This window comes from Somniosus microcephalus, unplaced genomic scaffold, assembly GCF_052327205.1.
Source record: "Somniosus microcephalus isolate GS21.2 unplaced genomic scaffold, FLI_Smic_1.0 unresolved_chr2, whole genome shotgun sequence".
Classification (NCBI taxonomy): domain Eukaryota; kingdom Metazoa; phylum Chordata; class Chondrichthyes; order Squaliformes; family Somniosidae; genus Somniosus; species Somniosus microcephalus.
The window spans coordinates 79,682,051-79,698,294 of NW_028225180.1; the positions used below are offsets into that span (position 1 = coordinate 79,682,051).

The window sequence follows — 16,244 nt, forward strand, 5'->3', positions numbered from 1 at the left end:
AATCCAGTCAGCAACCCCTTCACACCGACACCAGTCACAGTGTATACACGGTGAATCCAGTCAGAAACCCCTTCACACCGACACCAGTCACAGTGTAAACACAGTGAATCCAGTCAGAAACCCCTTCACACTGACACCAGTCACAGTGTAAACACGGTGAATCCAGTCAGAAACCCCTTCACACCGACACCAGTCACAGTGTAAACAGAGTGGATCCAGTCAGAATCCCCTTCACACCGACACCATTCACAGTGTAAACACAGTGAATCCAGTCAGAAACCCCTTCACACTGACACCAGTCACAGTGTAAACACGGTGAATCCAGTCAGAAATCCCTTCACACCGACACCAGTCACAGTGTAAACACACAGTGAATCCGGTCAGAAACCCCTTCACACCGACACCAGTCACAGTGTAAACACGGTGAATCCAGTCAGAAACCCCTTCACACCGACACCAGTCACAGTGTAAACATGGTGAATCCAGTCAGAAACCCCTTCACACCGACACCAGTCACAGTGTAAACAGGGTGAATCCAGCCAGAAACCCCTTCACACCACCAGTCACAGTGTAAACACAGTGAATCCAGTCAGAAACCCCTTCACACCAACACCAGTCACAGTGTAAACACGGTGAATCCAGTCAGAAACCCCTTCACACCGACACCAGTCACAGTGTAAACACGGTGAATCCAGTCAGAAACCCCTTCAAACCGACACCGGTCACAGTGTAAACACGGTGAATCCAGTCAGAAACCCCTTCACACCGACACCAGTCACAGTGTAAACACGGTGAATCCAGTCAGAAACCCCTTCACACCGACACCAGTCACAGTGTAAACACGGTGAATCCAGTCAGAAACCCCTTCACACCGACACCAGTCACAGTGTAAACACACAGTGAATCCGGTCAGAAACCCCTTCACACCGACACCAGTCACAGTGTAAACACGGTGAATCCAGTCAGAAACCCCTTCACACCGACACCGGTCACAGTGTAAACACGGTGAATCCAGTCAGAAACCCCTTCACACCGACACCAGTCACAGTGTAAACACGGTGAATCCAGTCAGAAACCCCGTCACACCGACACCAGTCACAGTGTAAACACAGAGTGAATCCAGTCAGAAACCCCTTCACACCGACACCAGTCACAGTGTAAACACAGAGTGAATCCAGTCAGAAACCCCTTCACACCGACACCAGTCACAGTGTAAACACGGTGAATCCAGTCAGAAACCCCTTCACACCGACACCAGTCACAGTGTAAACATGGTGAATCCAGTCAGAAACCCCTTCACACCGACACCAGTCACACTGTAAACACGGTGAATCCAGTCAGAAACCCCTTCACACCGACACCAGTCACAGTGTAAACACGGTGAATCCAGCCAGAAACCCCTTCACACCGACACCAGTCACAGTGTAAACACGGTGAATCCAGTCAGAAACCCCTTCACACCGACACCAGTCACAGTGTAAACACGGTGAATCCAGTCAGAAACCCCTTCACACCGACACCAGTCACAGTGTAAACACGGTGAATCCAGTCAGAAACCCCTTCACACAGACACCAGTCACAGTGTAAACACAGAGTGAATCCAGTCAGAAACCCCGTCACACCGACACCAGTCACAGTGTAAACACGGTGAATCCGGTCTGAAACCCCTTCACACCGACACCAGTCACAGTGTAAACACACGGTGAATCCAGTCAGAAACCCCTTCACACCGACACCAGTCACAGTGTAAACACAGAGTGAATCCAGTCAGAAACCCCTTCACACTGACACCAGTCACAGTGTCACGGTGAATCCAGTCAGAAACCCCTTCACACCGACACCAGTCACAGTGTAAACACAGTGAATCCAGTCAGAAACCCCTTCACACCGACACCAGTCACAGTGCAAACACGGTGAATCCAGTCAGAAACCCCTTCACACTGACACCGGTCACAGTGTAAACACGGTGAATCCAGTCAGAAACCCATTCACACCCACACCAGTCACAGTGTAAACACGGTGAATCCAGTCAGAAACCCCTTCACACCGACACCAGTCACAGTGTAAACACGGTGAATCCAGTCAGAAACCCCTTCACACCGACACCAGTCACAGTGTAAACACGGTGAATCCAGTCAGAAACCCCTTCACACCGACACCAGTCACACTGTAAACACGGTGAATCCAGTCAGAAACCCCTTCACACCGACACCAGTCAGTGTAAACACAGTGAATCCAGTCAGAAACCCCTTCACACCGACACCCGTCACAGTGTAAACACGGTGAATCCAGTCAGAAACCCCGTCACACCGACAGCAGTCACAGTGTAAACACGGTGAATCCAGTCAGAAACCCCGTCACACCGACACCAGTCACAGTGTAAACACAGAGTGAATCCAGTCAGAAACCCCTTCACACCGACACCAGTCACAGTGTAAACACGGTGAATCCAGTCAGAAACCCCTTCACACCGACACCAGTCACAGTGTAAACATGGTGAATCCAGTCAGAAACCCCTTCACACCGACACCAGTCACAGTGTAAACACGGTAAATCCAGTCAGAAACCCCTTCACACCGACACCAGTCACAGTGTAAACACAGAGTGACTCCAGTCAGAAACCCCTTCACACCGACACCAGTCACAGTGTAAACACAGAGTGACTCCAGTCAGAAACCCCTTCACACCGACACCAGTCACAGTGTAAACACGGTGAATCCAGTCAGAAACCCCTTCACACCGACACCAGTCACAGTGTAAACACGGTAAATCCAGTCAGAAACCCCTTCACACCGACACCAGTCACAGTGTAAACACAGAGTGACTCCAGTCAGAAACCCCTTCACACCGACACCAGTCACAGTGTAAACACGGTGAATCCAGTCAGAAACCCCTTCACACCGACACCAGTTAGAGTGTAAACACGGTGAATCCAGTCAGAAACCCCTTCACACCGACACCAGTCACAGTGTAAACACAGAGTGAATCCAGTCAGAAACCCCTTAACACCGACACCAGTCACAGTGTAAACACGGTGAATCCAGTCAGAAACCCCTTCACACCGACACCAGTCACAGTGTAAACACAGAGTGAATCCAGTCAGAAACCCCTTCACACCGACACCAGTCACAGTGTAAACACAGTGAATCCAGTCAGAAACCCCTTCACACCGACAGCAGTCACAGTGTAAACACGGTGAATCCAGTCAGAAACCCCTTCACAGTGACACCAGTCACAGTGTAAACACACAGTGAATCCAGTCAGAAACCCCTTCACACCGACACCAGTCACAGTGTAAACAGAGTGAATCCGGTCAGAAACCCCTTCACACCGACACCAGTCACAGTGTAAACACGGTGAATCCAGTCAGAAACCCCTTCACACCGACACCAGTCACAGTGTAAGCACGGTGAATCCAGTCAGAAACCCCTTCACACCGACACCAGTCACAGTGTAAACACGGTGAGTCCAGTCAGAAACCCCTTCACACCGACACCAGTCACAGTGTAAACACGGTGAATCCAGTCAGAAACCCCTTCACACCGACACCAGTCACAGTGTAAACACGGTGAATCCAGTCAGAAACCCCTTCACACCGACACCAGTCACAGTGTAAACACGGTGAATCCAGTCAGAAACCCCTTCACACTGACACCAGTCACAGTGTAAACACAGACTGAATCCAGTCAGAAACCCCTTCACACCGACACCAGTCACAGTGTAAACACAGTGAATCCAGTCAGAAACCCCTTCACACCGACACCAGTCACAGTGTAAACAGAGAGTGCATCCAGTCAGAAACCCCTTCACACCGACAGCAGTCAGTGTAAACACGGTGAATCCGGTCAGAAACCCCTTCACACCGACACCAGTCACAGTGTAAACAGGGTGAATCCAGTCAGAAACCCCTTCACACCGACACCAGTCACAGTGTAAACACGGTGAATCCAGTCAGAAACCCCTTCACACCGACACCAGTCACAGTGTAAACACGGTGAATCCAGTCAGAAACCCCTTCACACCGACACCAGTCACACTGTAAACACGGTGAATCCAGTCAGAAACCCCTTCACACCAACACCAGTCACAGTGTAAACACAGAGTGAATCCAGTCAGAAACCCCTTCACACCGACACCAGTCACACTGTAAACACGGTGAATCCAGTCAGAAACCCCTTCACACCGACAGCAGTCACAGTGTCACGGTGAATCCAGTCAGAAACCCCTTCACACCGACACCAGTCACAGTGTAAACACGGTGAATCCAGTGAGAAACCCCTTCACACCGACACCAGTCACAGTGTAAACACAGACTGAATCCAGTCAGAAACCCCTTCACACCAACACCAGTCACAGTGTAAACACAGAGTGAATCCAGTCAGAAACCCCTTCACACTGACACCAGTCACAGTGTAAACACGGTGAATCCAGTCAGAAACCCCTTCACACCAACACCAGTCACAGTGTAAACACGGTGAATCCAGTCAGAAACCCCTTCACACCGACAGCAGTCACAGTGTCACGGTGAATCCAGTCAGAAACCCCTTCACACCGACACCAGTCACAGTGTAAACACACAGTGAATCCAGTCAGAAACCCCTTCACACCGACACCAGTCACACTGTAAACACGGTGAATCCAGTCAGAAACCCCTTCACACCGACAGCAGTCACAGTGTCACGGTGAATCCAGTCAGAAACCCCTTCACACCGACACCAGTCACAGTGTAAACACAGAGTGAATCCAGTCAGAAACCCCTTCACACCGACACCAGTCACACTGTAAACACGGTGAATCCAGTCAGAAACCCCTTCACACCGACACCAGTCACAGTGTAAACACACAGTGAATCCAGTCAGAAACCCCTTCACACCGACACCAGTCACAGTGTAAACACGGTGAATCCAGTCAGAAACCCCTTCATACCGACACCAGTCAGTGTAAACACGGTGAATCCAGTCAGAAACCCCTTCACACCGACACCAGTCACAGTGTAAACACACAGTGAATCCAGTCAGAAACCCCTTCACACCGACACGTCAGTGTAAACACGGTGAATCCAGTCAGAAACCCCTTCACACCGACACCAGTCACAGTGTAAACACGGTGAATCCAGTCAGAAACCCCTTCACACCGACACCAGTCACAGTGTAAACACGGTGAATCCAGTCAGAAACCCCTTCACACCGACACCAGTCACAGTGTAAACACGGTGAATCCAGTCAGAAACCCCTTCACACCGACAGCAGTCACAGTGTCACGGTGAATCCAGTCAGAAACCCCTTCACACCGACACCAGTCACAGTGTAAACACAGAGTGAATCCAGTCAGAAACCCCTTCACACCGACACCAGTCAGTGTAAACACGGTGAATCCAGTCAGAAACCCCTTCACACCGACACCAGTCACAGTGTAAACACACAGTGAATCCAGTCAGAAACCCCTTCACACCGACACGTCACAGTGTAAACACGGTGAATCCAGTCAGAAACCCCTTCACACCGACACCAGTCACAGTGTAAACACAGAGTGAATCCAGTCAGAAACCCCTTCACTCCGACACGTCACAGTGTAAACACACGGTGAATCCAGTCAGAAACCCCTTCACACCGACACCAGTCACAGTGTAAACACGGTGAATCCAGTCAGAAACCCCTTCACACCGACACCAGCCACACTGTAAACACGGTGAATCCAGTCAGAAACCCCGTCACACCGACACCAGTCACAGTGTAAACATGGTGAATCCAGTCAGAAACCCCTTCACACCGACACCAGTCACAGTGTAAACACGGTGAATCCAGTCAGAAACCCCTTCACACCGACACCAGTCACAGTGTAAACACAGAGTGAATCCAGTCAGAAACTCCTTCACACCGACACCAGTCACAGTGTAAATACAGTGAATCCAGTCAGAAACCCCTTCACACCGACAGCAGTCACAGTGTAAACACGGTGAATCCAGTCAGAAACCCCTTCACAGTGACACCAGTCACAGTGTAAACACACAGTGAATCCAGTCAGAAACCCCTTCACACCGACACCAGTCACAGTGGAAACACGGTGAATCCAGTCAGAAACCCCTTCACACCGACACCAGTCACAGTGTAAACAGAGTGAATCCGGTCAGAAACCCCTTCACACCGACACCAGTCACAGTGTAAACACGGTGAATCCAGTCAGAAACCCCTTCACACCGACACCAGTCACAGTGTAAACACGGTGAATCCAGTCAGAAACCCCTTCACACCGACACCAGTCACAGTGTAAACACGGTGAATCCAGTCAGAAACCCCTTCACACCGACACCAGTCACAGTGTAAACACAGACTGAATCCAGTCAGAAACCGCTTCACACCGACACCAATCACAGTGTAAACACGGTGAATCCAGTCAGAAACCCCTTCACACTGACACCAGTCACAGTGTAAACACAGAGTGCATCCAGTCAGAAACCCCTTCACACCGACACCAGTCACAGTGTAAACACAGTGAATCCAGTCAGAAACCCCTTCACACCGACACCAGTCACAGTGTAAACAGAGAGTGCATCCAGTCAGAAACCCCTTCACACCGACAGCAGTCACAGTGTAAACACGGTGAATCCAGTCAGAAACCCCTTCACACCGACACCAGTCAGTGTAAACACGGTGAATCCGGTCAGAAACCCCTTCACACCGACACCAGTCACAGTGTAAACAGGGTGAATCCAGTCAGAAACCCCTTCACACCGACACCAGTCAGTGTAAACACGGTGAATCCGGTCAGAAACCCCTTCACACCGACACCAGTCACAGTGTAAACAGGGTGAATCCAGTCAGAAACCCCTTCACACCGACACCAGTCACAGTGTAAACACGGTGAATCCAGTCAGAAACCCCTTCACACCGACACCAGTCACAGTGTAAACATGGTGAATCCAGTCAGAAACCCCTTCACACCGACACCAGTCACAGTGTAAACACGGTGAATCCAGTGAGAAACCCCTTCACACCGACACCAGTCACAGTGTAAACACGGACTGAATCCAGTCAGAAACCGCTTCACACCGACACCAGTCACAGTGTAAACACAGTGAATCCAGTCAGAAACCCCTTCACACCGACACCAGTCACAGTGTAAACACGGTGAATCCAGTCAGAAACCCCTTCACACCGACACCAGTCACTGTGTAAACACAGAGTGAATCCAGTCAGAAACCCCTTCACACCGACACCAGTCACAGTGTAAACACAGAGTGAATCCAGTCAGAAACCCCTTCACACCGACACCAGTCACAGTGTAAACACGGTGAATCCAGTCAGAAACCCCTTCACACAGACACCAGTCACAGTGTAAACACGGTGAATCCAGTCAGAAACCCCTTCACACCGACAGCAGTCACAGTGTGACGGTGAATCCAGTCAGAAACCCCTTCACACCGACACCAGTCACAGTGTAAACACACAGTGAATCCAGTCAGAAACCCCTTCACACCGACACCAGTCACAGTGTAAACACAGAGTGAATGCAGTCAGAAACCCCTTCACACCGACACCAGTCACACTGTAAACACGGTGAATCCAGTCAGAAACCCCTTCATACCGACACCAGTCAGTGTGAACACGGTGAATCCAGTCAGAAACCCCTTCACACCGACACCAGTCACACTGTAAACACGGTGAATCCAGTCAGAAACCCCTTCACACCGACACCAGTCACAGTGTAAACACACAGTGAATCCAGTCAGAAACCCCTTCACACCGACACCAGTCACAGTGTAAACACGGTGAATCCAGTCAGAAACCCCTTCATACCGACACCAGTCAGTGTAAACACGGTGAATCCAGTCAGAAACCCCTTCACACCGACACCAGTCACAGTGTCACGGTGAATCCAGTCAGAAACCCCTTCACACCGACACCAGTCACACTGTAAACACGGTGAATCCAGTCAGAAACACCTTCACACCGACAGCAGTCACAGTGTCACGGTGAATCCAGTCAGAAACCCCTTCACACCGACACCAGTCACAGTGTAAACACAGAGTGAATCCAGTCAGAAACCCCTTCACACCGACACCAGTCAGTGTAAACACGGTGAATCCAGTCAGAAACCCCTTCACACCGACACCAGTCACAGTGTAAACACACAGTGAATCCAGTCAGAAACCCCTTCACACCGACACGTCACAGTGTAAACACGGTGAATCCAGTCAGAAACCCCTTCACACCGACACCAGTCACAGTGTAAACACGGTGAATCCAGTCAGAAACCCCTTCACACCGACACCAGTCACAGTGTAAACATGGTGAATCCAGTCAGAAACCCCTTCACACCGACACCAGTCACAGTGTAAACACGGTGAATCCAGTCAGAAACCCATTCACACCGACACCAGTCACAGTGTAAACACGGTGAATCCAGTCAGAAACCCCTTCACACCGACACCAATCACAGTGTCAACACGGTGAATCCAGTCAGAAACCCCTTCACACCGACACCAGTCACAGTGTAAACACGGTGAATCCAGTCAGATACCCCTTCACACTGACACCAGTCACAGTGTAAACACGGTGAATCCAGTCAGAAACCCCTTCACACCGACACCAGTCACAGTGTAAACACGGTGAATCCAGTCAGAAACCCCTTCACACCGACACCAGTCACAGTGTAAACACGGTGAATCCAGTCAGATACCCCTTCACACCGACACCAGTCACAGTGTAAACACAGACTGAATCCAGTCAGAAACCGCTTCACACCGACACCAGTCACAGTGTAAACACGGTGAATCCAGTCAGAAACCCCTTCACACTGACACCAGTCACAGTGTAAACACAGTGAATCCAGTCAGAAACCCCTTCACACCGACACCAGTCACAGTGTAAACACGGTGAATCCAGTCAGAAACCCCTTCACACCGACACCAGTCACAGTGTAAACACAGAGTGAATCCAGTCAGAAACCCCTTCACACCGACACCAGTCACAGTGTAAACACAGTGAATCCAGTCAGAAACCCCTTCACACCGACAGCAGTCACAGTGTAAACACGGTGAATCCAGTCAGAAACCCCTTCACACCGACACCAGTCAGTGTAAACACGGTGAATCCGGTCAGAAACCCCTTCACACCGACACCAGTCACAGTGTAAACACGGTGAATCCAGTCAGAAACCCCTTCACACCGACACCAGTCACAGTGTAAACACGGTGAATCCAGTCAGAAACCCCTTCACACCGACACCAGTCACAGTGTAAACACGGTGAATCCAGTCAGAAACCCCTTCACAGTGACACCAGTCACAGTGTAAACACACAGTGAATCCAGTCAGAAACCCCTTCACACCGACACCAGTCACAGTGTAAACACAGACTGAATCCAGTCAGAAACCGCTTCACACCGACACCAGTCACAGTGTAAACACAGTGAATCCAGTCAGAAACCCCTTCACACCGACACCAGTCACAGTGTAAACACGGTGAATCCAGTCAGAAACCCCTTCACACCGACACCAGTCACAGTGTAAACACGGTGAATCCAGTCAGAAACCCCTTCACACCGACACCAGTCACAGTGTAAACACGGTGAATCCAGTCAGAAACCCCTTCACACCGACACCAGTCACAGTGTAAACACGGTGAATCCAGTCAGAAACCCCTTCACACCGACAGCAGTCACAGTGTCACGGTGAATCCAGTCAGAAACCCCTTCACACCGACACCAGTGACAGTGTAAACACACAGTGAATCCAGTCAGAAACCCCTTCACACCGACACCAGTCACACTGTAAACACGGTGAATCCAGTCAGAAACCCCTTCTCACCGACAGCAGTCACAGTGTCACGGTGAATCCAGTCAGAAACCCCTTCACACCGACACCAGTCACAGTGTAAACACAGAGTGAATCCAGTCAGAAACCCCTTCACACTGACACCAGTCACACTGTAAACACGGTGAATCCAGTCAGAAACCCCTTTACACCGACACCAGTCACAGTGTAAACACAGAGTGAATGCAGTCAGAAACCCCTTCACACCGACACCAGTCACAGTGTAAACACAGAGTGAATCCAGTCAGAAACCCCTTCACACCGACACCAGTCACAGTGTAAACACGGTGAATCCAGTCAGAAACCCCTTCACACCGACAGCACTCACAGTGTCACGGTGAATCCAGTCAGAAACCCCTTCACACCGAAACCAGTCACAGTGTAAACACACAGTGAATCCAGTCAGAAACCCCTTCACACCGACACGTCACACTGCAAACACGGTGAATCCAGTCAGAAACCCCTTCACACCGACACCAGTCACAGTGTAAACACAGAGTGAATCCAGTCACCAGTCACACTGTAAACACGGTGAATCCAGTCAGAAACCCCTTCACACTGACACCAGTCACAGTGTAAACACACAGTGAATCCAGTCAGAAACCCCTTCACACCGACACCAGTCACAGTGTAAACACACAGTGAATCCAGTCAGAAACCCCTTCACACCGACACGTCAGTGTAAACACGGTGAATCCAGTCAGAAACCCCTTCACACCGACACCAGTCACAGTGTAAACACGGTGAATCCAGTCAGAAACCCCTTCACACCGACACCAGTCACAGTGTAAACACGGTGAATCCAGTCAGAAACCCCTTCACACCGACAGCAGTCGCAGTGAATCCAGTCAGAAACCCCTTCACACCGACACCAGTCACACTGTAAACACGGTGAATCCAGTCAGAAACCCCTTCACACCGACAGCAGTCACAGTGTCACGGTGAATCCAGTCAGAAACCCCTTCACACCGACACCAGTCACAGTGTAAACACAGAGTGAATCCAGTCAGAAACCCCTTCACACCGACACCAGTCAGTGTAAACACGGTGAATCCAGTCAGAAACCCCTTCACACCGACACCAGTCACAGTGTAAACACACAGTGAATCCAGTCAGAAACCCCTTCACACCGACACGTCACAGTGTAAACACGGTGAATCCAGTCAGAAACCCCTTCACACCGACACCAGTCACAGTGTAAACACGGTGAATCCAGTCAGAAACCCCTTCACACCGACACCAGTCATACTGTAAACACGGTGAATCCAGTCAGAAACCCCTTCACACAGACACCAGTCAGTGTAAACACAGTGAATCCAGTCAGAAACCCCTTCACACCGACACCCGTCACAGTGTAAACACGGTGAATCCAGTCAGAAACCCCGTCACACCGACAGCAGTCAGTGTAAACACGGTGAATCCAGTCAGAAACCCCGTCACACCGACACCAGTCACAGTGTAAACACAGAGTGAATCCAGTCAGAAACCCCTTCACACCGACACCAGTCACAGTGTAAACACGGTGAATCCAGTCAGAAACCCCTTCACACCGACACCAGTCACAGTGTAAACATGGTGAATCCAGTCAGAAACCCCTTCACACCGACACCAGTCACAGTGTAAACACGGTGAATCCAGTCAGAAACCCCTTCACACCGACACCAGTCACAGTGTAAACACAGAGTGACTCCAGTCAGAAACCCCTTCACACCGACACCAGTCACAGTGGAAACACGGTGAATCCAGTCAGAAACCCCTTCACACCGACACCAATCACAGTGTAAACACGGTGAATCCAGTCAGAAACCCCTTCACACCGACACCAGTCACAGTGTAAACACGGTGAATCCAGTCAGAAACCCCTTCACACTGACACCAGTCACAGTGTAAACACGGTGAATCCAGTCAGAAACCCCTTCACACCGACACCAGTCACAGTGTAAACACGGTGAATCCAGTCAGAAACCCCTTCACACCGACACCAGTCACAGTGTAAACACGGTGAATCCAGTCAGAAACCCCTTCACACCGACACCAGTCACAGTGTAAACACAGACTGAATCCAGTCAGAAACCGCTTCACACCGACACCAGTCACAGTGTAAACACGGTGAATCCAGTCAGAAACCCCTTCACACTGACACCAGTCACAGTGTAAACACGGTGAATCCAGTCAGAAACCCCTTCACACCGACACCAGTCACAGTGTAAACACAGTGAATCCAGTCAGAAACCCCTTCACACCGACACCAGTCACAGTGTAAACACAGTGAATCCAGTCAGAAACCCCTTCACACCGACAGCAGTCACAGTGTAAACACGGTGAATCCAGTCAGAAACCCCTTCACACCGACACCAGTCAGTGTAAACACGGTGAATCCGGTCAGAAACCCCTTCACACCGACACCAGTCACAGTGTAAACACGGTGAATCCAGTCAGAAACCCCTTCACACCGACACCAGTCACAGTGTAAACACGGTGAATCCAGTCAGAAACCCCTTCACACCGACACCAGTCACAGTGTAAACACGGTGAATCCAGTCAGAAACCCCTTCACAGTGACACCAGTCACAGTGTAAACACAAAGTGAATCCAGTCAGAAACCCCTTCACACCGACACCAGTCACAGTGTAAACACGGTGAATCCAGTCAGAAACTCCTTCACACCGACACCAGTCACAGTGTAAACACAGACTGAATCCAGTCAGAAACCCCTTCACACCGACACCAGTCACAGTGTAAACACGGTGAATCCAGTCAGAAACCCCTTCACACCGACACCAGTCACAGTGTAAACACGGTGAATCCAGTCAGAAACCCCTTCACACCGACAGCAGTCACAGTGTCACGGTGAATCCAGTCAGAAACCACTTCACACCGACACCAGTCACAGTGTAAACACACAGTGAATCCAGTCAGAAACCCCTTCACACCGACACCAGTCACACTGTAAACACGGTGAATCCAGTCAGAAACCCCTTCACACCGACACCAGTCACACTGTAAACACGGTGAATCCAGTCAGAAACCCCTTCACACCGACACCAGTCACAGTGTAAACACAGAGTGAATCCAGTCAGAAACCCCTTCACACCGACACCAGTCACAGTGTAAACACAGAGTGAATCCAGTCAGAAACCCCTTCACACCGACACCAGTCACACTGTAAACACGGTGAATCCAGTCAGAAACCCCTTCATACCGACACCAGTCAGTGTAAACACGGTGAATCCAGTCAGAAACCCTTCACACCGACACCAGTCACAGTGTAAACACAGTGAATCCAGTCAGAAACCCCTTCACACCGACACGTCAGTGTAAACACGGTGAATCCAGTCAGAAACCCCTTCACACCGACACCAGTCACAGTGTAAACACGGTGAATCCAGTCAGAAACCCCTTCACACCGACACCAGTCACAGTGTAAACACGGTGAATCCAGTCAGAAACCCCTTCACACCGACACCAGTCACAGTGTAAACACAGAGTGAATCCAGTCAGAAACCCCTTCACACCGACACCAGTCACAGTGTAAACACAGAGTGAATCCAGTCAGAAACCCCTTCACACCGACACCAGTCACACTGTAAACACGGTGAATCCAGTCAGAAACCCCTTCACACCGACAGCAGTCACAGTGTCACGGTGAATCCAGTCAGAAACCCCTTCACACCGACACCAGTCACAGTGTAAACACAGAGTGAATCCAGTCAGAAACCCCTTCACACCGACACCAGTCAGTGTAAACACGGTGAATCCAGTCAGAAACCCCTTCACACCGACACGTCACAGTGTAAACACGGTGAATCCAGTCAGAAACCCCTTCACACCGACACCAGTCACAGTGTAAACACAGAGTGAATCCAGTCAGAAACCCCTTCACACCGACACGTCACAGTGTAAACACACGGTGAATCCAGTCAGAAACCCCTTCACACCGACACCAGTCACAGTGTAAACACGGTGAATCCAGTCAGAAGCCCCTTCACACTGACACCAGTCACAGTGTAAACACGGTGAATCCGTTCAGAAACCCCTTCACACCGACACCAGTCACAGTGTAAACACGGTGAATCCAGTCAGAAACCCCTTCACACCGACACCAGTCACAGTGTAAACAGAGAGTGAATCCAGTCAGAAACCCCTTCACACCGACACCAGTCACAGTGTAAACACGGTGAATCCGGTCAGAAACCCCTTCACACCGACACCAGTCACAGTGAATCCCCCCTCTCTCTCCCTCTTCACTTTGACTCTAGTCCGGGGTGTTTTAGCACCAATTCGCTGGGCCTCACCGGCCTGGGGCTGGGCATCGCATTCAGCCTTCTGGCCGTTCTCCTCTCGGTCCGGCCCGGCTTTTTCCTCCTCTTGCGTGGGCGGCTGCTCGTTGGTCTCCTCAAGCTTCACCTCAGGCTCAGTAGGCCGCACATCATCCCCGGCCTCGCCGTCGCGCTGCTTCCGCCCCTCGGCCGCAGAAGCCCCGGCCTTTTCCTTGGCCGCCCCCGCCTCTTCCTCCTCTTCTTCTTCATCTTCCTCCTCTTCCTCGTCCTCCTCCGCCAAGAGCCGGTCGTCGTCGTCGTCGTCGCCGTCGTGGTGCTGGTGGTCGTAGGCCTTGCTAGGCCGCGCCTCGTCGCCGCCCTCCTCGCCCAGCAGCTCGGCGTCCAGGGCCTCCTGCAGCCGCTGCGCCAGCTCGGCCTTCAGGCCGCGGGCGTCGAGGCCCCGCTCCTGCAGCTCCTGCCGCAGCTCGGCCACCTTCAGCTTCTTCACGTCCAGGCCGCTCATCCTCCTCAGTCGTCGTCCTCACTCTCGCCGCCGCCGCCGGCGCGCCGGAAAAAAAAAATTAAATAAAAAATTTTTTTTGCAGCAAAAAAAGTCTTTTTCTTAAATTTCGACCGTTGTTTTTTCCGCTCAACGGACGAAATTTTTTTTTTTTTTTTAAAAACAAAATGGCGCCCCAGCCGCTCCGAGGGCCGAACACTTCCCGCCCTCCGTCGCCTTGATTGACGCCAGGGCGCCGCCGGTGATTGGCCCGCCCTCCACAGCCATTGGGTGGGGGAAACCCTCTCTCTCCCGGACCAATGGCAGGCGCCGTTTATCCCTCCCCTCCTCTCAAACACGCTTTCCCCCGCCCTCTGTAAGGTCGCCTCCCAGTGGTGGGATTCGCCGCGGAGTGGGCGGGTTCTCTTTCTGTCCGCCAATGGCCTGCGCCCGCTCAACCCCCTCAGGCCTTTTACACCGCCTCCTCCGCTCCGGATGCAAAGCCGTCCCCCAGTGGTGGGATTTTCCGCTGAGTGGGCGGGGTCTGTCGCTGTCCGCCAATGGGTTTCCACCCGAACGTTTTTTTAAAATCAGCTGGTGGCCGTGGCGGGGTTTGCGCGAGGACTGATGGGAGATGTAGTTTTTCCTGAAGGCTGCCTTGTCATGACGGAGGCACAGTGGGAGTCCATTCAGCCCCTCAAGCCTATCCCACCATCCAATTAGATAAATGCAAGGTTTTCCACGCAAAAGTGAGCGCACGAAACAACATCCTGAATAAGCTCACTAACACAAGATGGGGAGCAAGCCCGAAAACATTGCGAACCAGTGCACTTGCTCTTTGCTATTCCACTGCCGAATATGCCTGCCCTGAATGGGAAAGGTCTACTCATGCCAAGAAGACGGATGCTGTTCTGAATGCAAGCTGCCGATTTATCACAGTTTGCTTAAAACCAACAAACACCAGCAGCCTATATATCCTGGCGGGTATCGCTCCCCCTGATATAAGAAGAACAGTAGCCAGCAAGAAATAGCGACTCCGTCAAACATCAGATGAGAGGCAACCGCTGCATTGTCACACACCTTACACCCAGCCACCTAAAGTCAAGGAAGAGCTTCATGAACAGTGTTGTTCCATTACAATCAACCTCATCTGAAGCCCGCATCGCCTTGTGGAAAGACCAGCTCGCCAGTCTTGAACAAACCCCAGCGATGGAAATTTTACCTGATGAAAGCCTTCCCCCAGGAGCTAATTGCAACTGGGCAACCTGGAAGTGCCTTAACAGACTTAGGACCGGTGTAGGTTGCTCAAAGGTGTCACTAAGCAAATGGGGATATTCAACCAGCCCGACAGCTTGTGAATGTGGAACTGAGGCACAGACTATGCAACATCTCCTGCAATGCCCATCGTTAGAGGAACCCTGCACTGTTGCAGATCTTGCCGAATTCAACAACAAGGCGCAAAAATGTGTCCAGTTCTGGCTGGGCTATGTATAGACTGTCCGTGGACACGATAAGAAGAAGATCCACTTTGGTGTCAAAAACAGGAAGGCAGATAATTATCTGAACGGTAATAGATTGGGAGAAGGGGAAGTGCAACGAGACCTGGGTGTCCTTGTGCACCAGTCGCTGAAGGTAAGTATGCAGGTGCAGCAGGCGGTTAAGAAGGCAAATGG

At 51.2% G+C, this 16,244-nt stretch overlaps 1 protein-coding gene across 1 annotated transcript in view; it reads right to left on the bottom strand.

The window, feature by feature from the left end:
• LOC147092869 (heterogeneous nuclear ribonucleoprotein U-like protein 2) overlaps positions 1–14,808 on the bottom strand; it is an 80,661-nt gene extending 65,853 nt beyond the window's left edge. The window contains exon 1 of the mRNA XM_085976139.1: positions 14,109–14,808. Coding sequence (XP_085832265.1) covers positions 14,109–14,595 — 487 coding nt within the window. The 5' untranslated portion in view covers positions 14,596–14,808. The remainder of the gene's footprint in view (positions 1–14,108) is intronic.
• Between the last annotated feature and the right edge of the window lie 1,436 nt (positions 14,809–16,244).